General features: G+C 48.6%; 1 protein-coding gene across 1 annotated transcript; it reads left to right on the top strand.

Annotated features, from left to right (window-relative positions):
* Positions 1-17763: 17763 nt before the first annotated feature.
* Positions 17764-20351, top strand: irf2bp2a (interferon regulatory factor 2 binding protein 2a). The gene is made up of 2 exons (XM_037465946.2): positions 17764-18895; positions 19231-20351. The coding sequence occupies exons 1-2, from the start codon at positions 18061-18063 to the stop codon at positions 19947-19949; spliced, it is 1554 nt and encodes a 517-aa protein (XP_037321843.1). The 5' UTR covers positions 17764-18060; the 3' UTR covers positions 19950-20351.
* Positions 20352-25819: the final 5468 nt, after the last annotated feature.

Below are 25819 nucleotides of genomic sequence, written 5' to 3'. Positions count from 1 at the left end.
GCTTTGAGCTCTGTGTCTCATCAATTCCCTACGCAAAGCTAAATTTGAATCTGAGGCGGGCACATAAGGGGGGGTAGCTTATCTGCCCCACTCGTTTAATGTTATTTATTCATGCACACTATTTTTGTGACAGCCTTTGCATACAGAGCTCTTTTACATTTCCCGTTGTTTATGTAACCATTTTCAGTCTGTGTATGGATTTGCGTGCAAGCATCCATGCTACGAGATGACGCTACATTTGCCTCTCAACCTAAGGGACAGGAAGCGCTGGTTGCTTCTGTAGAACGCGTGAAAAGTGATTGGTCACTTTGACCACGTGTGTTAAAAGTTTGTATTGTTCTCCATTCAAATTAGAAGCTGCCATAGACGATCACACCGTTGGTCTTTCTGGGTCATGGTCTTTGATGTTAATTTACGTCTCGGAAGGAGGGAGAGGGGGTGTAGGAAGTGGGGCGGAGCAGATATCCCCACGTTTCCAGTCTAGAAGCGAGGCGTAGAGTGAGCGGTACTTATCACAGCAAATTCCTGACTTATTTGTCATCTGGGGCCCTGGATTTGTCACATCACATCTGCGTTTCTCAATGAACTGGGAGGCGAGATTACGGGCTCATAGTCGGCGAGATGATAATGGCGAGAAGGGCTTTGACTCTCAAATGAAAGTCCTCAAGGGGGTGACACACAGAGAATTGAGACACGCCGCACGCCACATTCAATTCTCACGCCAGCTCTTTTTGTGTCCTTTTTGAAAACACAAGTCTCTTCTGCCCTCAATCCATTTGAAATACCGGTCAGCCTTGCAATTGTTCGGTGATCCTAAGCTGCCCAGCCACGCAGCACTTTCCCATCCTTCAGCTTTTCACTCACCGCAAAATCCTCTTCGGGGCTGAGATGATCCGCCATTCGGCTCAACGCCCTGTCAATGTGACGAGAGCAGCAGCAGCAGCAGCCGAAGAAACCCGACGTTATGTTCAATCCTCTGCCACTGATCACCTTACAGGGCATCGATTGGACTGATCTCACAATTTCCATCACCCCTTTTTCTTTTTAGATCCCAGCCCCCCAGCGCACACGGTGGATTTGTGTCAGCAGAGCGCCACGTGAGCTCCCAGAAACGCTTTCCCCAGTTTGCTTTGAGATTGAGCAGAGCTACATCAATATCCCCCATCTGACCTATTTTACACGACAGCCTTGATCTCCCTCCCTGTTTGTTTAGAGTCTATTTACAGCTGCAGGGATGATTTGACATCATTGTCTAAAATGTGAGCGCTTCATGTTTGCCTTCCCACCGCAGTACTTTCATTAAAATGTGAAAGGCTGTTTCTCTCCGTAGCTGATTTCAGTTATTTTAGTTTCCCACAGAAATCCTGCATTCGACTTGTTTTGAATTTAATAGGCTTTTACATGGTTAATGAATCAATTATTGGATTCAGCATCTGATCTCTGGACGGCTGCAGTGGCGACTGCTGACAGCTTTGGGAATGGAAAGAAGCAACAATCGTTGTGGAGACTCGCACGCTGCCAACTCAATGTGCTCTTGTAATTATACATGCATGCGATAATTAGCCAACAATTCCGCAACAACAACTCTGCTACACGTCGGGTCACGCGTGTTCAGCGGCGATGGGATGGCGGCGGGTGGAGCTTGCGAACCATTGCACTTTGTCTGATACCGACGGCACCACAGATCGCGTTAATCTCGAGGCGAGAATTGCACTGCGGGCTTTTAGCGCAAATGGCGCGCGGTGTGAGGCCTCGCACTCACAAAGCTCAGCGTAAGCGCCCTCCCTCCGTCCCTCCCACCACCATCATCCACACCCTATCCACCCCACTGCTCCATTCTTCCAGAGGGACAGCTTGTTGACATCCATTAGGAGCTTTCCCAGCATAGAACCAGGCCAGGAAAGAAGGCTAATGATGTAATTCCCTCAGAGATGACATTAAAATGTCAAAGTGCAGCGGCTGACATCATCCATTTAGCACAAATTTTACTATAATGTACATTCGTCTCCCCCCCCTGCACCTTCCCTCAATTTCCCCTTCTAGAAACTGTAGCTCTCCATCCATCCCAGTGCCTCCAGGCTCTACTTAGGTGTGCAGCCACACGACATGATGGAGGACAGACTGGAATCAGAAGCGATATCATCAAAGCGTGCCTTCCCCCACACACAAGAATGCCCCGCTCCACAGAGCGCTGTTTTGAACAGTCAATGCGTGTCCCGTTGCATTTATCTCTCCCTTGTTTCAAGCTTCAGCTGATGCTAATTCATCTTGTCTATGCAACAAAGACCCTCACCCCCGCATTCCTCCATCTCTTTCACGATCCTTACCACATGTGGGGGAACGGCTGCTGAATGATTTAAGGTTATCCATCTGATTTAAGGTTATCCGTTTTTCCTTTGATCCGATCGGATTTTGAACGGGAACATCTTGTACAAAAGTGCATTTGCGACCCGTCTCACGCCGCTGCCCTTTTTACAACAGACAACAAACACACCGTTTTTTAAATTCATTGCGGAATCTGAATTTATAGTTCAGCGAGGGAGACTTGACATCTCTCTAATCCACAGCAGAGAATGGGCAATAACGGATGCTTGAAGGCAGAGAAAGGAGACGTGAACTGGAAGCAGAGAAGGAGGGCTGCGCCTCACTTAATAATGAATCAATTGATCCCTGCGCAGATGATGGATCAGGTTGCTATGACGACAGATGCAGTGTTACCCAGAGCGTAGAGAAGAGGTTTGTTTCCCGGATACATACGCTGAAGGCTGTGAGCGCATCTTGGCTGTAATTGTATTGTGAGATAGGAAAGTAAAGAATGTAAAAAAAGACAAAATATTACGAGGTAGACTGATGTAGCCTGATGGTAGAATCACTGTGCAGAATCAGCAATCCATCACCCCATGTTATATAACACCAATTATATTTATCTCCTTTATGGTTTTTTACCCTAAACGCAGGTGTAAAAATGCTGCAGATGCATGAGGTTAAATTGGCACGTAGATGAATCTGCGCGTTGCTTCTTTATTGGACGTTGCTGCACCGAGTGAGAGACAAATACACATGTGGCTTTTGTTGTGCATGTGGCGCCGGCTTCCAAAAATCCAATACGTATACCCTGTCTGCGTGTGTGCGATCCGTTGCCGTGGCAACACGGCTGATGCTGGGTCCAGCTGGGACCACGTTGCCAAGTAACAGTTGAGTTAGGGGAGCGGAGGACGGGAGCGTGGGCGTCGGGAGGTGGAGTGGGTGGAGGGAGCGTCGAGGATACGAGGACTTCTACAAAAACAGCGAGCAAAAAGGACTGCAAGCGTGAGGGGGAAAATATCATAGAAAAAGCTTTTATCTAGGTTAGCGCTCCGTATTGAAAATATGTTTTTTATCTCATTCTGTGCCTTCCTGCCAGGGAATATTAATACTTGGGCGCATAACAAAGCAGGCTCTAGTCTCTGGAAAAGACACAAAGAAAACATGCCAGAAACACAAGTGATGAGTCCCATACTGAACAGCAGCAGTTCTGATGATCCCCTTTTAGGAACAGAATATTGGAGTCATAAGTGCAGTGTGTGCCTTTGCACGGAGGACTGGCCGCACTGACCCTGCATCTAACATGACCACACGGAGGACACGTAGCCCGATGACTCACAAGCAGGCAGGAATATCGGAAACCGCCCGGCTCTGAAGCCCTCAGCCGTAAAATGATGGCGTGTCCTTGTGGTACAGCGGGGGGGGGTGAAGGGGGGGGGGGGGGGGGGGGGGGGCAGGCATGGCGCTGCAGCAAACGGCCTGTTGTTGAGTCAGCAAAGGTTTAGCGAAGTGACAGGGGAGGTTACACGCGACTCCCCCCCTGAGCTCGGGTTCATGGTTGCACTGTGGAAATGTGACCTGTAATCCATCAGGGTGAGGTTTGGCTTAATAATAGCTGTCCATTTTGATCTTTCAAAATAAGGCCACAAGCACAAAATACGCACAATATGTTCTTCACTCTCAACCTACTCCTGCTCTCGTGAATTATTTTAACCCCAAACTCCTCCCTCTTATTTGCAGCATGATTATGCAGTTTATACTTTGCTATCAGTGTTGTCTCTGCTGGCTCAAATGCCTTTATTCTCGCTCATTAACGACACATTTCGCTGTCTTCCCCAAGACTGAGCAGTCTGATCCGTTGCCATGGAAACTGATCATGAAGTGCCTTGGTGCTCCATTTGGGACTAATTGTCATCCTCAAACAGACACGCATGCTCTTAGGGATCACACTCGCAGCTGAAAGCACAGCATTTGTCGCCATCTTTGTTATAATATTCTTATGCTCCAGTACTTCTCAACAATAAACCTCCGACACAACCTCCCCTCCCTGAAACCCCGCACAGGAACGAGCGAGAGATAGCTGAAAGAAAAACAATTCCCCTAAACAAAACAGCTATTGAAGTTTCCGGAGCCGTTGCCAAGCCACTCGGTCCAAATATGCTTGATGAATTCTCAGCCCGTGAAATCTGACGCTGAAGCCGACACGTTGAGTCCTTCGGCTAAAGGTCACGTTAACTGACATCAGAGATCGGAGGACAACGTGTCTTTCCGGATTCGTGCAGTTCAGGAATTACAGGTGGAGGGAGACAGGGTGAACCAGAAAAACAAAAACAATTGAGCCACCCCGGCCTCATCTTTATATAACAGCGCTCGCCTGTGGCGATTGTGCAATGCGTTGCAGTAGTCTGGGCTGATGTAAACAGAGCCTCAGCGCCTCTGGAGGCTCAGCCATGTGCCTTGATGCAGCAGTTATGGGCACATGCCCTACTTTCATAAATCAGAGCTGGAAAAAAAAAGAAAAAGGAAACAGCGTGAAGGGAGAAAAGGAGGAGGAGGAAGGGAGAGGGGATGCCGAGTGAGTAGGAGAGGGGGGGGGGGGAGAGAATGAGAGTTCAGGAGCGAGGGGAGGGGAGGCGGTGTGGGGTGGGGAGGGGTGAACAAGGCTCATATTGATGTTCCAAACACAGCTGCAGGCGTCAGCTGACTAGCTGGCCTGGAACAAGCCCCAAGCTCTGCCTCCTGCCTTTATCAGCTTACACTGTGACCTTTCTCTCTCTACTGGAATAGATCCCCCCCCCCCACCCCTCCTCCCTCCGAAAACTATCCCCCCCCCCCCCCCCCCCACACCATATCTGGCCCTTCACCACGCAGTGTCCTCACAGCCTCTACGAGTCCGGACCCCCTCTGTCCTCTCTGACATCTGACTTCTGCCGTTTTTTGTGTTTTTTGTGTTTTTTTTTGTATCTGCGTGCCTCCAGAAACACTGGCTCTGTTTTCGGCGCATCAGCACTTTCTGTTGTCTCACATGGCTCGGTTTTCAAGCCTCTCCCCGCACTCTTACACAACCCACCATGAGGTCACAGTCAGTCCTCACGTCCGCACCCCAGAATAAAGACGGAGGGATAATGAAGGGCTCAGTTACTTCGCAAATACATGTCAGTGCAGCTGATTGGATTGTTGGGCAATGTTTAGTCCTCCCGTGTCAGATTTCTGCAAAGCTTTCCTCGAAACAAAGACAGTGGGCAAGAAGGATTGTGGACACCGCGCTTTAGCTGTCTACTTAGTTTTGGATATATTTAGTGAACCTGTAGTTAGGAACGGTTCAGGGTGGTTTTCTAGCAGCAGCAGCAGCTGTCGTGGAGCGTCGGTCCCTGAGAGGCAGTAATCTGCAGAGGTAACTGTCAATCACAGGTCTGCAGGCCTCATGGGCTTTTTCTCAGAAAGACGCCCCCTCCATACACACACACACACACACACACACACACACACACACACACACACACACACACACACACACACACACACACACACACACACACACACACACACACACCTCCCCTTGATGACGCTCTTCAAGTGTTACTGGATAGTGTTTCTATGGGAGCTGTCCACCCCCACACACACACACACACAGCAGCGCCTCCCTCCCTCCCCTCCCAACTGTTTGCAGGAAACACTCATCCTTCTCTGGAGATGTCGCTCGCGGCGGCTCATGCACTCATAAATCCTGGGCCCTTTTTTTTCTGGGAAATGAAGGGATTAAAAGATGCAAACATACACTCACTGGGATGTGAGGAAAGAAAGAGGGAAGAGGGGACTCAAAAACACAGCTTGCCAAGAATACCTCCAACTCCCTTTTTGACAGTAAAAGGGTTGGATTGAGTGTCTGCCCCCCCGTGGGAGGCAAATAAGGAGCATTTTCTGCACTTCCCTGGTTACTGTGTGAGAACACTGGGGGGTGTCTAGGCAGACCTCAGCGACACCGAAAACATCACAGGAATGACAAGTGTTTTGGCCGGTGAAGGACAAAGACGGACCGACGGAACAAATAAGAGGGAAGGCCAGAGAGAGAATAGGTGCATCTGATGCAAATGCCAGTCCGCTCCCGCTTAGACAATGGAACACAGCTGCCGCCGAGCTTTGAACTGCAGCTGTCCGCCTCTTGTTGGCAGCGTTTGCGTGTACATGTGGTCGCGCGTTGTGTTTGAACATGGAGCCGCTATAAAGTATTGCGGGAAGATTAGTGTGTACAATATTGCGTCCTAAGAGGGCGGATCGAGGTCACAGGGGGAGAGAGAGACACACACACACACACACACAGGCGAGAAGGTGGCCAGCATGTCAAGATATTCCTAATTTAGAAACCCTCGAGCAAGAGTAAGAGACAAGCAGGGGTGGGGTGGCAACGAGCAGCGTTCAGTCTGAAGGGGGCTGAAATGGTTTGGGGCTGAGGAGGGAGATGAAGGACATCGCTGCAGAAAGGACGTTTCACTCAAAGAATAACATTTTCGTCTGATTGAAGGGTTAAGAGGCGAGAGCCGGAGATGAAGATCTGCCTGCTTTCCTGCGCGGGTTTGTGAGTGGAGCTGCCGCAGTGTACGTCACGCCAGAAGACTCCTTCAAAGGGCCTCATTATCTCGGGCTGCTTTTTGATCGCCGTCCGGACAGTGCGCCATTAGGCCTGGGCTGATTTTCTTAATCACTCAGGGTTAGACTCATGAGCATCTCACAAAGCGCAGGCGTGACTCTGCAAATAAAAGAACACATTAGATCCCCCCCCCCCACACAATATGTTTCACTTATTCATATAATGGAGGAGCGGATAGAAGATAGAAGCGAGTTACACCTTGATTTGCATTCAGCTAGGGGAGATTTATATCCCTTAGCTTGAACAGCTCGCATTTTGAGAGCTTTACTCAAGCTTGTGGTTTGTGTGTGTGTGTGTGTGTGTGTGTGTGTGTGTGTGTGTGTGTGTCCGTGTGTGTGTCCGCCAGCTTTATTGAAAACAGGAAAATAACTAGCCTGACAATCCGCCTTAGCATCAATATGCCTTAAATGTCACTTTTAACTCCACACCATTTTGTCACAGTAGTTAAGAGTGCCACCCTGAGTGCCTAGTCAGCGCCCGCTCAACCACACAATGCAGGGCTCCTCAATTATTCAGAAGTGTGAAAACACACACACGTGGACTTACTTTGAGTGTGTGTGTGTGTGTGTGTGAGTCTGGAGATGGGTGTTAGCATTCCCCACAACTGATGCTTCTTGTTCTGGCATTTTAGCGCAACAGGGGTGATGAAATAGCACACAGCTCAACAATGAAAATGTCAGTCGGCGCCATTCATCCTGAAAACGCCATCAGCGGCCATCACCCTCCGCCACGATGATAAATGAAGGCACCGTGGCGCCTGTGAGGAGCAGATGAGTCAGCAGCATGTTACAGAAATTTGGAGGAGGGAACCAAAATATCGACTCTCCTGCTTTTGGAGCCTTGCGTGCAGCCTGGTCAAAAACACTGTGCGCTTTAGCTGGAGCAGAGAGGGATTTTCCTGAATAATACATCAGCCCTTTTGATTCAACCTCCGGCTCACTATTTTTATTTCTTTTTTTTGTTGCATGCATGAGTAAATTCCCATGCACGCTTGTCTGCACGGCAGCCTGCTGCAGTGCGGGACTCCACGTCGCTGAGCCGTTACACCGTGCATGAGGAATGTGCGGATGTGTGTGTGTGTGCGTGTGTGTCAGCCGCTGACTTTGTGTTCATTCCGCAGTAAATTGATCTGGCTGCTCACTAGACTGGACGGGAAAGGGCCCGGGGGCGAGAAGTGCACAGTGCATCAGCAGATGGGAGAGCCCACTGTGTTGCCATCACATGGCATTCCTCCTCAGTGGGCATGCTCAGTGGGCCACGCCCCACACACACACACACACACACACACCGCCACCCTGCTTCCTCCCGGGGCCTGTTTGAACCAGTCAGTCGGAGGTGGCGTTGGCGCGCTCTCTTGTTTCTCATCTGACCTTCAAAGCCAGGCGTGGGGACAGTAGGTGGACGGGGGGGGGGCTTTTTCTAAAAGCTCTTTGGGTAGCAGGCCTGATGTGTCACTCGTTATTTCCACTCGGTGCTTTTGCCCTGTCGTGCAACAACTCTGTGGCGTGCAAAGAGAGCCGGCAGTGGCTCCACGATAGAAAGCCGTCAACATTAGAACCGAATTCAACACGTGACAAACAGCTGACACTGTTAACTCCTGTCGACCAAAAGGTGTGTAGCTTCTTGAAATGAACAGAAAATACACAGATGGGGGAGCAGAACTTGTGTGGAGTTTGACCCGTGAGGTCAAAATATCGAGAAGTGAAATAGTTTTAGTCACCGTGTGCTTTAATTGCGTAATACAAATGTTGTGTAAAATGTAAATTGAAACTGCTTTTGCTGAAACATCTGTGTCTCCAAATCCACCGCTGCAGTCTGACACTTTTAGTTGATCTCATTTCCCCTGTGACACTTTAAGAAACTGCACGCGGTACAGTTCATGGTTCACCGGATGACACGGAAACATATAGAGACGCCACAGAATGAATAGGATATCGCAGCTCATGAGGGGCACGGCGGCGTGGCCTCCCGCCCTTTGGTCACAAACACGCGTCATCGCCATCATGCTTGCACATAGCGTGCTCGGCGACGCAGGGAGCTGAATCACAGTAGAATTCCTCCCTGAGTCACACGGCACAAACAGACAGACCTATTATTTTCTTTGTCTGAATCCGCCGGGCTTCTACACGTCTCTCTCTCACGTGTCCCGCCGCCACTTTCTGCTCGTCTCTGGTCCTTCCGTCTTCGAAACTGACTCGCGCGGGCCGGCTTCCTGTTTATGTCAGGCGAGCATCAAGCCAATCAGCTGTGAAGGCTGCGATCCTCCTCGTAGCTATTTACTACCCTGTGGTCTGTTAAAAAAAAGACTGAAAGCGAGCTAAGCTCGCGGCAGGCTGCTGAGTAAGCAGACACGCAAAGCTCCAATCAGAGCCCACAACTGACCTGACATACGTCTTTGCACTTCTGCTCATAAAAGAGTGTGCATATGCATGCGTGTTGTTGCCTTTTTTTGAAACTTTCTGAAATGTACTGTGCAGTTGGGCGAAGTCTTCATTTATTTGCTCATCGTGTTTCTCAAAGCGCAGCAGGATCTGCATATTGACATTTCTTTAGTTGCCGCCGAGCAGCGAAATGTGCCGCTTTGCGGGTTTTGAAGATAACAAAGCAGCATGAGGGGGCTGCGTGTAAACTTCGGATGAGGTCACGGTCCGCCAACACAGCACGCTGGGACATGAGAGGGGATTTTGTTCTGGTTTCTCCCCCGGTGGTGTTGTGGCGTCACTCGTTTTTTTTTCATTCACCCCGTGTGCTCCGTGCGCATTTATGATTACAATTGCTGGTTCTCCAGCAGGTTGCCGTCTGTTATTAAATGGTTTGAGTAAAATGCAGACTGCGTTGGAAAACAACAAGAATAGACCGTGTAGAGTTTACAGAGGCCTGTTCACAAGGTCCGCCAGTTCACAGCGTACTATTAAAGGGTCAGGGAGAGATATAATCAGGGCTTCACTCCAGGCATTACATGAGTACTAATGCCTGATTCAACATTGGCTCTGGCAAACATGCCTGACATTCAATGTGTACACCCCTCAATGAAAGCTGCTAGTCAGACAGTCTGTCAGGAATTAGATTCAGGAAGTCATGAGATTTCCAGGTGACACACATTAAACCATTTTGTGAAGAACTACACCTCATCGCTGGCCACTAAATCACAAACAAGGAACCCTTCTCAGACTCTGGCCCCTCCGAGCCCTCAATATACACCAACCTCCTCTCAAGTTTCCCCACATCTGCAAAAACAACAAGGCAGCTTGGTGCTAACGAGTGGAAGAACATTCAAGCGCCCTTTTTTTTTTCAGAGCGAGTAGGCCATCCCTCGGAACACAGGAAATGCATGAATAATGCATCTGTGCTGAACTCCTGCTCAACCCCACGCACCAGCGCACGACGTTCGACACACACACACACACACTTGTGCACCCTGTGACCTCCACAGAGCTCCAAAACTTACGAGACAACCTGCCGTATTGCATATGTGTGAATCATTACACTGTGATGCACCTGGCTGCAGTCAGAGGGAGGACTTCTCCTTTGATAAGCCCCGATGACTCGGCTGCAGCCAGCCGAAAGTGCAAAGATTAACACATAACTGCCGACCAACCGCTGCCGCCCTTTTGGCACCAAAGTGTGTGTGTTTAAGCGGTTCAATGTTTAACCCTTGTGTCAACAGAACGCATGTGTCACAACAGCATTCCTCTGAGGTGCTTGTCTTGTGACGGAGCGGTTTCATAATGGGAGACCTGCTCTGACCGCCACGCATGCATTCTTTTGTGGCAGGAGGAAGGAGCCGTTTGTCTCGGCGCAGGATGACTTTCCGACCGGCGAGGTTTCATGCTGCTGCAAGTTGTGTGTTAATGAGCGGGGGGGGGGGGGGGGGGGAGGGTAGTCGATAGCCAGGTTAACTCATTCAAAGAGCACACACACAGCGCCCTGTTTCGCTGTAATGAGCCTCTCCTCTTCCTCCTCGCCGTAAATGGTTAACTTGGCAAGGATCATGTGAGAGTGCTGGAGTTGAATGGCAGGTGAACTTTGCTCGTCTTGTTGTTGGGCAACAATTCTTTTTCTTTTTTTTACGAGTTTAAAAAAAAAAAAGTATTATTCAAGAGAGAGCGGAGAGAAGGCAGAGGAATTAAGGCTTGCAATGAGGAGTTGTTGAAGAAAGCCGATATGTACGCGAGAACTAAAGAGTGTGGAATGAGGGTGTTTGTTTTGTCCTTCAGGGCAACCCTGGGTGTACCCAGACGTGTCAGTCGGAGCGAAATCATTTCCGCATCAAGGCCGTCTGGCTCCTCCCTGCCAGTGTGTGGCAGCGCGCTGTAGGTGAACTTTATCCCTCTTTGTTTGAGTGAGAGCTTTCAAGTGATTTGCATGGAGCAAGGTCAAGTTACACGTCTGTGAGAATGCTGAACAATAAGGACGGGGGAGAAGTCATTACAATCTCTCATATGTTAAAAACCGCTTGACACACAGCCTCGGTCCAAACCTGTATGTCAACCGCGTAAAAAAACGCAGCGCGTTGAATTACCGCCACAAAAGATCACACAGGCGGCGTTCGCCACACCCGGCTCTACGTGACCTTTGAACAGGTTTTCTGCGAACACATGGCGCAAGCCGGCTCTCTATCAGCGGCGTGCTCGTAGTCGTTACAAATTTGCACAATTCAAACACGCCGGGTTCATATCACCTCGGGCTTATCGGGCTCCTTCAAGGGCAGCGAACTTTCCCACAGAGCTGCCTTCGCTGCTGGGACTTCTGCTATTCATCCCCATGTGCTTCCCACAGTATTACACTAGCTGAGCTTAGTGGTGTGACTATGACTGGACTACCCACAATGTGCCTCGGAGGGATAATAAAATGCACGTACACTGTATGACAACATCTATTTGCTGCAAAACCGGTTTGTCACCGATGAGTTTATCGCGTGATGTCATGTGATCCGAGGTTCACAAACAAAGGCTGTCATCACTTTCATTGCTATAAAATCCATGGTGAGGTGGACTTGATCTGTCTTAAAGGACACTTCCTGGTTCATGTCAACAGAGGCTGTAATTCCGTAGTTGGCCAACGTTTCCATCTGAAATAACAACAATTTATTCACAAGGCTTAAAAAAAATGTCTGAACAGAAACGCAACCTTCTAAAAACTCTGAGTAGGTGGCTGTCTGTTCTTCAGACTTTGTTGTTGCTACGTCCCTGAGTTCCAGATTTTTAAGCCATTCATTTTGTGAAGAAAATATCACCACAACAGATAGACTTTAAGGACATGACCTCGCAATGTTAACACAAATGAAGAGTCATTTGTTTACCGGCCCTGTCATTTTGGATCCTTTCCAAACATATAATGGGTTCGCCCTTGGCTCAATGCTACAGCCCTCAACCAAGTGGCCAAATCGAAGATCCGGCCGGTCGTATTTTCCGTAATTCTGCTGGCGAGCAGACAAACAAACAAACTGAACTAAAAAACCTACCAAAAGAAAACACCGACCGAGTTGTTATGCGCCGCGATCCTCCTCCCGAGAATTCACACGCACTCGGTTGTACTCGTCATTCCAGCTCTACTTTCTATTCCCGCTCCTCACAGCGAGCTGTTTTCTGAGACAACGCTTTGATGTGGAGGGCGGAGGTGAGGCGTCGTGTGCCCTGATGCCCAGACGGTGTGGTTAAGGGGGCTTTATCACACGGACAGGAGGGCAGCACTCATCTGCAGCCGTCCCATCTTTCACCGCGGCGGGCGGGAGGCTGAATGTGACAACCAATGCTCCCCAGCTGCTGCGGGGCCAGGCCTCCAAAACCACAGGCCAATAATGAATGCCACACCATCGTGACAACTTGCGCTTTTATGGAGAGGGGAGGAAGGACATCTCTGGCACGGACGCTCGCAGCACACGATGAAACATCCTCCATAAAACGACCAGACAATCAAAGGGAGCGCAGGGAAGCAGCCGTGGAATCTGCATCTGATTTATGACCCTTACCAAAAAAGGACTGATTCCAAGGAAATGTGCTTGGAACTGGGGGGAAAACTGCATCATGACATCTTCAAAGAATATCCCCCAGAATTAGGATCGGGACTTGCTATTCTCAGTTTCCCTTGCTCTTCCACGTCATGTTGTTTTGTTTTCTATACATCACAGGAATTACTCTGCAGAGCCCTTCTGCTTTCAAGGCAGATGTTACTGGAAGAGGAGCAGCTTTGATCTTCTTCCAGTTGCAACCCTGAAATAGCTTCTAAATAAAGGAATTATAAATATGCATGTTGACACATATTTTGAGGTATTATTCACCAGGGTTTTATCCCACTCTTCGGGCTGAATTAATACATGTAAAGGGATATATATGTATATATATATATATATACATCACATGGGTGTTCAAACTATTGATGGAAAAGTCGGCAACGTGGAAAAGAGGTCACGATATCGGATTTCTCTGTTGGTAAATGCTGGGCCGGATGTCAGAGTCCAGTTTCTAGCATAGCTGCTCAAAAATAGACAGGAACGGTAGTATTAAATAAGCCTTCTTTAGGAAAGTTTTTATTTGGCTCCGAGGAAGAGGTTACATAACCCACACCTTTTTTTTCTTGGCTTAAACAGAAAAAGAAAGAAGGATGTTTAATATTATTCAAGAAATCAGGTCGAAGAAAAATGTAACAAACACATTCAGACACCCACGTACATGTTGATACTGCTGGATATACTATGAAAGTCCTCTTTATATGAAGTTGTGTCTCCCGGGTGTAAGAACAAACTAGCTGTAAAGAAACTAGTGCTGTACTACTGTACAGTGTGTGTGTGTGTGTGTGTGTGTGTTAAACAAATAGCTTCAGTTGCCGACCCTCAGAGTGAGGACACCTATGGAAAATGTGTAGGCTTTGACTTGTGATGGTTGATAATGGGTTAACGAGCAAGGGAAAGCATTATGTCGATGACTGGCGTTACAAAAATAGTACAGAGATGTGTGCGTGAGTGTGAGTGTGTGTGTGTGTGCAGAAGAATGACATTTTGAAAATTTTGTCTGAGCTGGAATGATTGCGCAGCTCAGCTCACTAAAGTTAAACATAACAACCACGAGTCAAGGGGGAAACAGCCTTTTAAGGGCAATAAGCGAGAAGCCATCTAACTATGCAGGTGTTACTTACTCTAACAGTAGCTTGTGAATTGGACGGCTTAACCTCAAATACTGGTTCAACCAGTTCTAACGATGTGCTGATTTTGCAAAAAGCAGCCAGGGAACGTTTGTTGACATGGACGCCTGGTTGTGTGTGAGAACACACGGGGGTTTCCACTGGACGGGAAACTATGTCGTCAGCTTATACAATGCATGAGAGATTACTAAAGCCCTACCCAAGTTCACGTCTTTCTGTTCCTGGTTGACGGAACTCTGAAACTACCTTCTGTTTGAAAGTGGATGTGAAAAACAATGTTCATTTACATTTTTCTGTGGGGATTATTTCCTCCACTCCCCCCGCTGGTATTTACCGAGTCGTCTCTCCCCCGACAAGCTCGGCAGATTAAGGGGATATGTTACCGTCTTGGTTTTTTTCTAAATGGATACACATGTGGCACATCTGGGTCCAGGTCTGACTCATTACTCACTTTTTTATGTTCCATTCTCTGCAGCCATGGCAACTGCTGCATGTTTGGCAGAAAGCTTTTGAAGGCAGTGGAAAAAGAGAGAGAGAGCCTAGGGAGGGAGCAAGCTCTCAGTAGTTGGCCTACATCCAGTGTAATCATGCCATGGAGCCGAAATGAGGCCTTTGGCAGCACACCAGGTTTCTGAGAACAAAGATGTGAGCTTCTAATGTTGGCGGTAGGACCTGCTTGGCATCCTTTGCCATTTCCCAGCAGCCCTTGCCTTGGCCGACTGCCAGCCCCCCCCCCCCCCCCCCCCCCTCCTCCTACCCCCTTCCCCCCACCGGGACTGCAAAGAGGATCAGAATAAAGAGAGAGACTTGTTTTTCACTCGCCTCTTGCTCTGGCCCAATGACATCACCTCTGCAGCCTCCAGCCCCCAGATTCCAGCCGCCCAGCACATTTTTCCCTTTTGCCGTCGACCCTCCATTTTATTTGAATTCCACCATTTTATACCTAAATCAAAGCAGACTCCTTATAAATATCCCAGTTTGTGTTTCTGTGCGCACGCTGCAGGCCGTTTCCCTGCATCATGCATCAAGGATGCAGTGCTAATCCATCTAGACAAATCAATAAAATCATCTTCCAAGTAACATTGAAATACAGGAAGCAGCTCATTTGACGGATGGATGTTGTGGCGTTATCTTTCAGTGCTCCCCAAATTTTGATCTGCACGCTAATCCTCGCCGAGCAGTTCTGTGGCTAAAAATAGCACCGTGAACAAGATAAATACGGTAGTATGGGTACTGTGATGATATCTACGGTTCCATATCTCTGTTACATACAAAGAGGCTCTGTAATGCACGAGTCCTCACGTTCACCCTTCTGACATGTTGCACCGCCTTCCACCCGGTGCAGCTATTTATCTGCAAGGTGGATCACTACAGCAGTGATGTGTCCCGCATTAACCTCCCTTTACTATGTCTGCGCAACATGTCACAGTGGAGTTTGGTGCTCACTTTAGCAGTTGGGCTCAAAACGAGGTTATATAACGTGCGCGTTGCTCTCATTGAGGAGAAACACAGAAAACATTCAGCGCTGCGTTTGGCAGAAAACTTCACAGAGAGTGTGTAATGATTCTCTCCCATGAATAAAAGATGGCCACTATAAAATGTAACAGGCCTGTAAAGGGGTGTAATGTCATCTCATCAGGCCCGCAATGCTGTCCCGTGGCATCATCATTAAGTTACTCTATGTTTAGATGTGCATACCGCACGGGGAAAAAAAGAAAAGTTAGCAAGTTTGATTCTACTGTACACGTGCTCCTCATTGCCAGCCATCGGAGCGCGTTTGGCTTCCTCAGTTCTTTGTCGCCTCTGCACAGTATAACTGCCTCTGCTTTTCAAGCCGCTGCAGCTTTTATTTTAAAGCAATGGATTTTTCCATTAGAGAAGCAGGTCATTTAGGATTTAATTGAATCCCAGCATGCCCCCGTCTTGCATAATAGTGTGTAGCTGTTTGCTTGCACAACAATCGGCTGAGAGGAAACCGAAGGATCAAAGCGTCAGGCAACCGTTTCCCAACAAGCTCAAGGAAGGACTTTTGTTTGTTTTCCCCTGCCCGACAGTCAATTGCTAACAGTGTTATAATATGCATTAAAGCACTTCCTTGCGTCGTTCACCCAATGCAGATTGAGGTTTGAGAGAAAGCGGAGATGGGGAACCGTGTGTTTATGCAGTAGTTTACAGTCAGGGCAACACTGACGGCACTAAAACCACGTGATTGTCCTCATAGGGGATATTATTGTGATGCAGTGTTAGGTTGCTTCGCAGAAACAATCCAACATACTGCAACTGCACCAAACGTTACATTTGCTCAGGCGACAAAGGCGTTATTTGGTCGGCAAACGGCTCCATGTACTGTAGGTGGGTGAGGCGGATGAGGGTACGTGACTAAACATCTTGCTTCCTCTTTCCAACGTCACATGGACTTGCACAAACATATCCTGCTTTGTGTCTGCAGGTTACAGACGCATTGCCTCACCCGAAGCCCCAAGGCTAAGCTGCAATGGGTTGGAATGAGCCCAGAGAGGGAGGAATCAGAACTACTGGGACACTCCTCCAGTTCAAACACACACTTTTCTTTCAGGAGGGGGGGTTGGGTTTTTTTTTTTAGGCATGTGACCTGTTTGCAATGTCTGTTTTTGCATCCTAGTTTAAACATTAATGGTTATAAACCTCTGGACTAACACACTTTGATAGTGAGTTTATTGAAAAAAAAGGGGGGGGGGGGGGAATGGCTGATTCATTCCTGTGTAATTTCATTTAGTGGTAGCAGCTTTGGATGACTGACTGCTCAGTGCATGTGGGCAGAGCTATTTTCATGCTGTAACCCCGATCCATTCAAGCTTACAACGCACTGGCTGGAAATCCCCACCTCATGACAGAGCTTCCTGGTTACTGGCTACCAGAGGCGCCCTCTTCTCTCTTTAGTCAGTGCGCGTTCACGATGGCACAAAAACGTGGCCAGTGTAGCCGAGTGCTTATAATAGCTTACACCAGTAAAACCCAACTAACCCTGAAATATTCCCCATAAAATAAACTCGCTGCTTTAACAGGGTTTATTTCTATAACCCATGGGTTATTTTGTCGACCCACCTGCAGCGAGCAGCAGCAGCCGCGGCGGATCATGGCGTCGGGGCGCCGCGCTTTGAGGAAAACAAGCCGCAGCGAGCGCCTTTCAGCCCGGACCGAATAATGCACTGAATGGAGGACAAAGCAGCAGTCAACTGCGGGAGCTGGCGACTCCCTCCCTCCCTCTCTCCCTCTCTCTCCCTCTCTCTCTCTGTGTTTTATTTATCCCCTGGCGGTCTGCCGCTAACCTAGAGCCACGTTTTTCATAAAAACAAAACAAATAAAATATCCACGCTGCACAATCGCACGGTGCCATATAGGGTCGTTTTTTTGTTGTTGTTGTTGTTGCAGATTTTGATCCTAATAACAGCCGCGGTGGGTTATTCCCTTCAGCCGGACGCGCCGATGAGGGTGAACTGGGTGCAGTTCGTTCTGGCCGAGGTTCAAGTGATAAAATGAAAATAAATAATACATTTTTAAAAAAGTGAGAGAGTGACAGAGGCTGCAGTAAACTGTGTGTGTGTGTGTGTGTGTGTGCCTGTGTGTGTAGGAGGAGGAGGAGGGGGGGGGGCTGTCGAAGAAATCAAGTCAATAGAAACTGAAGTGGAAGCAGGCGTTTAGAGCTCCGCGGTGACGTCACGGCTCCACGTTGAGCCAGTAGTAGAGAGTCAGTGGAGATAGACAGAGGAGCGCCGTAGTAAAGTACACACCGACGTGAACGTCTCCCTCTAAAACTTCAACGTCGTCGCTCTAAAAAGTCGGGAGAAGACGCATTTGTGTATTTTTTTTTCTCGACAAGCGGAACTTGCTCTTTTTTGTTGTTGGCTTTTTTAAAAGGGAGCTTCGGAGGAAAAGCAGGGGGGAAAACACATTTTGGGTTTCTTTTTGGGGGGTCGACGACGAGCGCTATGTCGTCCGCGGCGGTCGCTGCTTCTTCCAGGAGGCAGTCGTGTTATTTATGCGACTTGCCCCGCATGCCGTGGGCCATGATCTGGGATTTTACCGAGCCCGTCTGCAGGGGATGTGTCAACTACGAAGGAGCCGACCGCATTGAGTTCGTCATCGAGACGGCCCGCCAGCTCAAGAGGGCTCACGGCTTTCAGGAGGGCAGGTCTCCCGGACCGGGGAAGTCGCAGCTCTCCGGGAAAGAGATCCAGGCGATCAACCACGCTGCGGCGGGAGACCCCGGCTCCCGACCGCCGCAGCCCCTGGACCGCTACCCGCTCTCCTCCGACCGCCCGCCCAGGCTGGGTCCAGAGTACCAGTCTGGCAGGCAGGCGAACGGCATCCCCGTCCCCAATGGATTTCCTAAGCCCGACGAGCCGCCGGAGCTGAACCGCCAGAGCCCCAACCCGCGCAGGAACAGCGCGGTGCCGCCCAATCTAGTGCCTTTGGTTAACGGGAACATGGCCCCGGTGCACGCGGTCAACGGGAGACCCGGCCAGATGGGACTTCCCTCCGCGCTGGCGGGCGGCAGTCCCGCCGAGATGGGCAAGAGACCCGCCTCGGTCTCCAGCACCGAGCACGACAGAGACGGGAAGGAGAAGCACAGACCGGACAGCCTCACGCCGGAGCTCTCCGACGGCCACAAGAACCGGGCCGACCAGGACTGGATGGGCAAGGGCAAAACGGTGAGGGACCTGATGGCTCTGCACACGTTCGACAACAGGTTCAAGAAGGACCATGCGGCCATGCAACAAAGGGTTATGGGCTACGAGAGCAGCGCCACGTCTTCTAAGTCAGGTAAGCAATCAGCCGTGTTGGAATTGGAGCATATTTCTTGTAATTCCCCCCCCCCTTTTTGGTGCAATATTTCAATATTGTATTGTATTATCTTAGATCACTCATCCGTGCACATGAATGGGTTAATAATGTGTGAAATGACACATGTAGTAGTAGGTCTGCACAATTCGAGGAGCATACGATTTTGTTGTGTTCGTTATTATTGTTTTGTACCCCGTGGTACAGCAAAAAAAAGAAAAAAAGAAAAAAATGCACATCTCCCCACTAGTGTAATTGTTGAGCAACGTCTGAGCTGTGCAACTCAACTGCTCTGTTTAACCCTTTCCCACCTCCAGACAGAGGAAAACACCCCCGGAGCATGAAGAGAAAAGCCTCTCCCGAACCAGACGGAGAGGGTGCAGCTGCCAAGCTCAACGGGGAAGGACAGCAGTGGTTACCACCGCCTACCGACGGACTGAAAATGCCTCCAGTTCCCCCGCCGAGCTTCGCCTCTCCCCCTTCCACGATATCCCCCCACTCCCGCACCACCCCGCCGGAGGCGGCCCAGAACGGCCAGTCCCCCATGGCGGCTCTCATCATGGCTGCAGACAACGCGGGCGGGAACAGCTCCCCCAAGGACGCCAACCAAGTCCACTCCACCACTCGGAGGAACAGCAACAGTCCCCTGTCACCGCCCTCCATGAACCAGAGGAGGCTGGCGCAGAGGGACGCGTCCGGCGCCGGTACGCCCCACGTGCCAGGCATGGACCAAGTGCACCCCCAAAGCATTCCGGACTCCTCGGTACCCGGCAGCATACCCCTGTGCTGCACGCTGTGCCACGAGCGTTTGGAGGACACGCACTTTGTTCAGTGCCCGTCTGTGCCCTCTCACAAGTTCTGCTTTCCGTGCTCGAGGGAAAGCATAAAGCAGCAGGGCGCCACGGGTGAAGTGTACTGTCCGAGTGGAGAGAAGTGTCCCCTGGTCGGCTCGAACGTACCGTGGGCTTTCATGCAAGGGGAAATTGCCACCATCCTTGCAGGGGATGTCAAAGTAAAAAAGGAGAGGGACCCTTGATTTTGTTTGAACACTTCTTTGGGGAGGGGAAGCAAAAAATATGAGTATAAATATATAAATATCACTTACATACCATTCAAACAAACTAACGGACTTGTACATATTGGACCCAAGGGAAGAGTATTCTTCGTAAACATGGTTGTATAATTTTTGATTTTTGAATACATTGTGTTTCTATATTTTTGAAGATAAAGGTATGTACTCATTATAATGGACTACGTTCCTCTTTGTTGATGTTTAACAAAATTCTTGATGTACTTCTAGGTCTGGTGGCAGTTCCTGTTTAACGTAGAATGTGACTAATACTACTCTACGAGCACTTGGCAAAACTGAAATGCTTTTAGCTGTACTTGTATGCACTTGTTTAAAAATTGCCAAATACAATTTCTGATCTTGTATGAACTTATTGTCTGAGCTTGCTTCATTTGAGTGAATAAGTTACCCAGGACCTGCGGACAGATGGGGGCTCTGATATGTGGGCTTGTTGTGGCGGCTCAGGAGACCTGATTTACGCTGCACAACATAAAGTAGGCTACTGTTTGCAAACCGCAGGACGGACGGCTTTCTTTCTGCACACGTGCCTTTCCATGATTCATGGAAGAAAAAAAAAAGAAAAAACGAACCCCGAACAAGACGCATCCTGTCTCAAATCTGGTCCAATATGTGCATCACTGTTATTGATGGCAGTGTGCAGAAACAGATGCCAAGTCATATTCAGTCAGCTGGAATCTGTTGAGTCAGTAATGTGGGAAAGTGCATGATTTTCGACATGCGTAGTGTAAACCACACAGCAACCCCGGATAACATCTTCTAGCTTTTATACTGGTGCCGCACATTTTCGAGCTTGTATGCAGAACTGTGCTTTGACGTCATGAATGTGTTTGGCTTTTTTTTTTTTTTTTTTTTGACAAACTGGTTATCCGTGCCACAATCCAACTTTTGCTTCACTGAGCAGTTTGCAAAACATATCGAATGAATAAAATCAGCATTTCAAACTATCTCCAAAGCATGAATCGGATACATTAGCACTGCAGCAACACCCCCCTTTTAACGTCACTGACGCTACGACATGCCTCCACGATGCTCTCCGTATGCAACGCGTTGCTCTTTCAGAGTAAATAACGCTGCTGCTGCTGCTGCTGCTGCCCTACATACCAACCGCCGTCTATATCTCTTTAGATGCAAATTTAATTGTTGCAGATTCGTGGCAGCAACGCCATAAAAACAGCAATTCTGTCTCCTTAATGGCGAGTGGGCAGCCTCCTCTCTCTCTCCCTCCTCGCAGGGAGCGCCTCACGGGGCCGTAATGTGCCCCAATGCAGTTACCGTGTGTGCAAAGGAGAAGCAATCTTAAAAGTGTGTTTTCGCTCCCTCAGACAAAGAAATCTCGCTCCCTCGCAGCTGACACTGCAGCGGGCGGACACTGACATGGAGATTCGTGTCTAGGAGAGGGGGGGGGGGACGTCGCGTAGTAGTAGGCGGGTGCAGACAATTATTTGAGACATCTCGCTCGCGTTTGTAATCGAGCCTTCAGTGCACACCTCAAAAATTTCAACCATGGACTGCAAGTTTCCCCCCCCCCCCCCGTGGAAGAATCTTAGGTTGATGCTTTTTTGGAGGCTGTGAATCTGTTCCTCGAGTCGGAATTCATTGACCTCACTGTGTTTCAAATGTATTTTGGTAGGCACCTGAGAGTCGTAACAGGGATTACCCACTCTGTAATAAGCTGCTTGGGCTCCTTATTAACTCATCGATTTATAATGTTGAATGAAAACATAATCTTTGCACCGCGCTGTTTATTCAACTAAGAGGGGCACGGATAATTCCTGTCCCCAGATTGACTGAACAAACTCTCAGACATTTAGAGCAAATAACAGCTTTCGCAATATCACTTGAGGCCGAGAAGCTTTTGACCGATAGAAATCTTTTTTTTTTTTTCACCAGTTTGCTTTTTAGGAGACAGCTGTTTGTTTTATGGTGCTTTCCGTTATTTGCAGAGTGATCTTATCGGTTGGACTTTAAACGCAGAGCAGCTTGGTAAAGGTTAACACTTCAGCGGGCTCACCAACAACACACCCGCTCTATTTTCCAGCTCACATACTGTTCTCAGAGATCTTTTTGTTAATGGTCGGCACTTTGACCTACTTGTTTCTTATGACAGTGTGCTGGATGCCAAATTGAAATTGCAACATCCAAGGGGAGCCGGTTCGATGATGCATCAAGGCGAAAGGAGAACATTTCTCTCTCTCTCTCTCTCCCTTTCTCTCTCTCTTCCTGTAAAGATTTATCGCGGTGGAGCCGATACCTGTTTGTTCAGTGCTGTTGTATCTAATGTGTCCCTGGAAGTGTCTCTGTCACAACACAATTCTAACGTGTTGCATAGTAACCAGAAAGAATCGGTGCACAGCAGATGCTCCGGTGCAGCCTGCCCATTTATATGCAGGAGGGAACATTATGGAGTGATTTCAGTAAACAACCGCCATGTGAACACAAGGTCACACAGGGGGGGGGCATGAAGTTCCACTTGAATATTTATAATCACATATATATATATATATATATATTTTTGTAGGTAGAACTATTCTGTCTACAGTATAATCACGCAGAGGCCTTGTGTGTGTAGTTACCTAGAGGCTTTTCATTTAGTTTATAATAGGATCTTTTATTTTTAAGCTGGTGCTTGTGAGACAAACATTGTTTGACTTTGATGAGCTCACACCCTGAAAGCGATTTACAGCAAACCCAGTAAGACATAGTGTCTAAAGGCAGAGCCAGGTGAAGTCCAGGTGAAACTGATATTACCTTAGGCAAAGATTAATTTAGACGTACCCTCCTTCCCCTTCTTTATAATAGTAGCTTTGGTCTGAAGTCATGCAGTTTGCATGGATCCAAGCAAAAAAAAAAAAACTTTCTTTGTGAGTCCGCTGCTCACATAGCCTAATCAATGGTCATAAAAATCCACATTGACCGTTTAATTGATTTACTGGATAGAGTCATGTTAATCAAGCTGAGTGAAAGGCCAGAATAGATAGGTGGCGCATAGAGCCTGTGGCCTCCCGGCCTCTGCCTTCAATGGTTAACTAAACTGTAGGTTGGCATGCAGTGTTACACAAAGACGTTGATGAGGTAGTAAAGCCATAACTGGGACGGACAGAGTTCATATTTGTTGTCTCCGGAGCGTTTTTATTACCCCTCCCAGATAAGCCAGTGTTTGATGTTTCTGGTTCAGTTACGCTGACATTTACAGACAGTCATTAAGTTGGGAAGAGCACAGCACTAATGGTGACACTGGAGTGCATTATAAATTCAAAAAAATTGTCAGACATTTAATTTTTGATAACGTGGAATAGGGCCCAGTGGGCGGGTGGAGGGAGGGGAGGTGTGCCAGACAGTGAAGCCCTCGGTGCAGCCAGCTGTTTAACTAATGAATCTATGTTCAGGACAATAAATGAAGAGGTGTGCTCGTGCTGCCGTAATCCCCTGAAAGCGAGCGGAGACGGGGACGGGCCAAAAGCAGAATCTGGTCCACATTTCTCCCCCTCCCTGTTTAAACTGATCCGCACGGTTAATTTTAGACCTGTCAGGGAAAACAAGGTCACAGCAAATGTTGTATCGAGGACACGCTCGTATCTGCCACTTTTTTTCCTTCTGTTCATCAATCAAAGTTTCCCTTTGGAGTTGGGCATGGGCGCCTGAGAGACTGGTAATGACGGTCTCTCTTCTCAGCACCGGGGGACGAGCCGGAGCTCCAACCAGCAATTAGGAGGAGCACGGCTGAATCCGCAAGATGTGTAAAACTTCCCTTCAGATTCTTGGCTTGCCCCATAGAGTTTTTATTTTTATGTTTTTACATTTGACTGGTGGGGCCTGGTTACCATGAAGGCCTGATTACAGTGCTATGTGCCACATTTGTTTGCTCTCAGACTAGTTTGAGACCCAATTACTGCCTGCGGTCTTCATGAATCGTTCAGTGCCGGCGTTTTAATCTAATTTAATGAGCTTTAATCTTTTGGTGACTATTTTCTCCAAAGGGGTCACTCAAACAAAGTGCATGTTTTCACTCTACTTCTACTACTACCCCCCCCCCCCCCCCACTCTCCCCCTCCCACACACATTTGGTTGCAGCTACACTTTTTTATAAACACCGTTCATGAAACTTAGAGAACTTCATTCTCCATATTATTCTTGCATATCTAGCATCTAAATCGGTCTGCCTTTTCCCCCCTTATGTCCTTCCCTTTCTCTCTGACTGGCGGTTACGCTCGCACTCTCTATATTCCCGTATTCCTCCTCTGCTGTGGTGTGTTGCCGTGAATCAAGTCTGTGAAATGGAAATGAGGACTCTCTCGCTCTCAGCCTCCCTCTCTTTCCAGACATCAAAACGAGGCTATGCCTCCAATGTTTTTCTCAGATCTTGGAGTGCTGCCAAATCGTATAAGTGGAGCAGAAAGAGAGAGAGAGAGAGGTGGAGGAAGAGAGAGAGAGAGAGAGAGAGAGAGAGAGCAGAATGCAGAGGAAGGAGAGGGGGCGCGGCGCAAAAAAAAGATGAAAGGAGAGAGGATGAAAAATGAACAAGGGAAAGAGGCGACGTGGAGATGAGGACAAAGCATGGGACTGATCCAAGAGCATTTGGGCTTTTTCTCATATTATAGCCGAGCCCAGCACAATCCATCCTTTTTCTGCTGAGCAACTACTCCTAAGCTTCTGGCTCAGGATCAGCTGATAAGATAGCGTGCTGTTGCTACGCCAAAAATGAAAAATCGGAGGCGAGAGAAGGGAGTGTAATCTCTTGCAATCGAGAGTGTCTGATACATAAAATCATGGCTGTAGAATAAAGACTGGAGGGGCTCCAAATTTATGCAATTGGTAAAAATAACCCTTCCGATTTGAATATTTATAGAGATCCAAATGGGTAAAAGGGAGAACATCTCATTTTCTCTGACTGATCTCTGCCTTCTGGACAGGGAGGAGGGACACGTCAGTCACAGTAGTTGTTGCCACCTCTGACACGCCAAGCTAAAGTTAGATTCAGCCGTCAATCTGAGCCGCACTTAAAGTAAACAGCAGCTATACCACGGCTTTGCTCCAGATGCATCCTCCGACAGCTGCGTTGCACTTTAACTGCTTTGGCAAATTGAAAATGAAACCGCCGTTTCCCCAAGATGCCGCGTGTATTGCAGGAGAGACAGTAAGGCAGACCCTCTCTAGAACACCAAATCCAACCACAGGGATCGACTGTCTTCTGGCGGGTCGCTGTCTGCACCCCCAGAGGTGCTTGTGTAGTCCGCCGAGAGCACTGGATTCAAATGGATGTGAAGGCACGTCATGGCCATACGGGCAAAGCCCGGTGAGCCGTGTAACGATGCGCGTGGGGTGAGGCAGAATGTGCCTGCAGTGCCCACACAAAGGATACGCACATCACTGCAAACAACGTGCTGCTACAGATCCCCGTGTTGAGATAGCAGGCACAGTGATGGTCACATGCTTTATCTGATGGCAGACTGTCTCTGTCTTTGGTGGTGCGTGAAGAGCTTGGCGGAGGGGGGGGGGGGGGGGGGGGGATGAAGAATGCCTCGGCTCTCAGGGTGTGTCTGCAGAACCGCGGCGATGTTTTATGGGATGCTCATTTCCTCGAGATCAAACTGCTCCTCCTCGAGGCCTCGACCGCGGGCAATTGTCGGCGGGTCGGGCTGGGCCACAGCTCCCAGTGTGAGCACGCAACCCGCTCGGCCGCCACCAACACAACTGCACAATTGGGAAACAACAGAGCCCCACAATAAAAAATGTGCTCCATAAAACCAAGATTCAGAGTGCTGTACCTCGAGTCTCATCTCCTTGAACATGATTGTCAGAAGACAAGACGAATCATT

The sequence above is a fragment of the Pungitius pungitius genome, chromosome 13 (assembly GCF_949316345.1).
Source record: "Pungitius pungitius chromosome 13, fPunPun2.1, whole genome shotgun sequence".
In the NCBI taxonomy this organism is placed as follows: Eukaryota; Metazoa; Chordata; class Actinopteri; order Perciformes; family Gasterosteidae; genus Pungitius; species Pungitius pungitius.
This window is presented reverse-complemented; position numbering and strand designations above follow the sequence as displayed.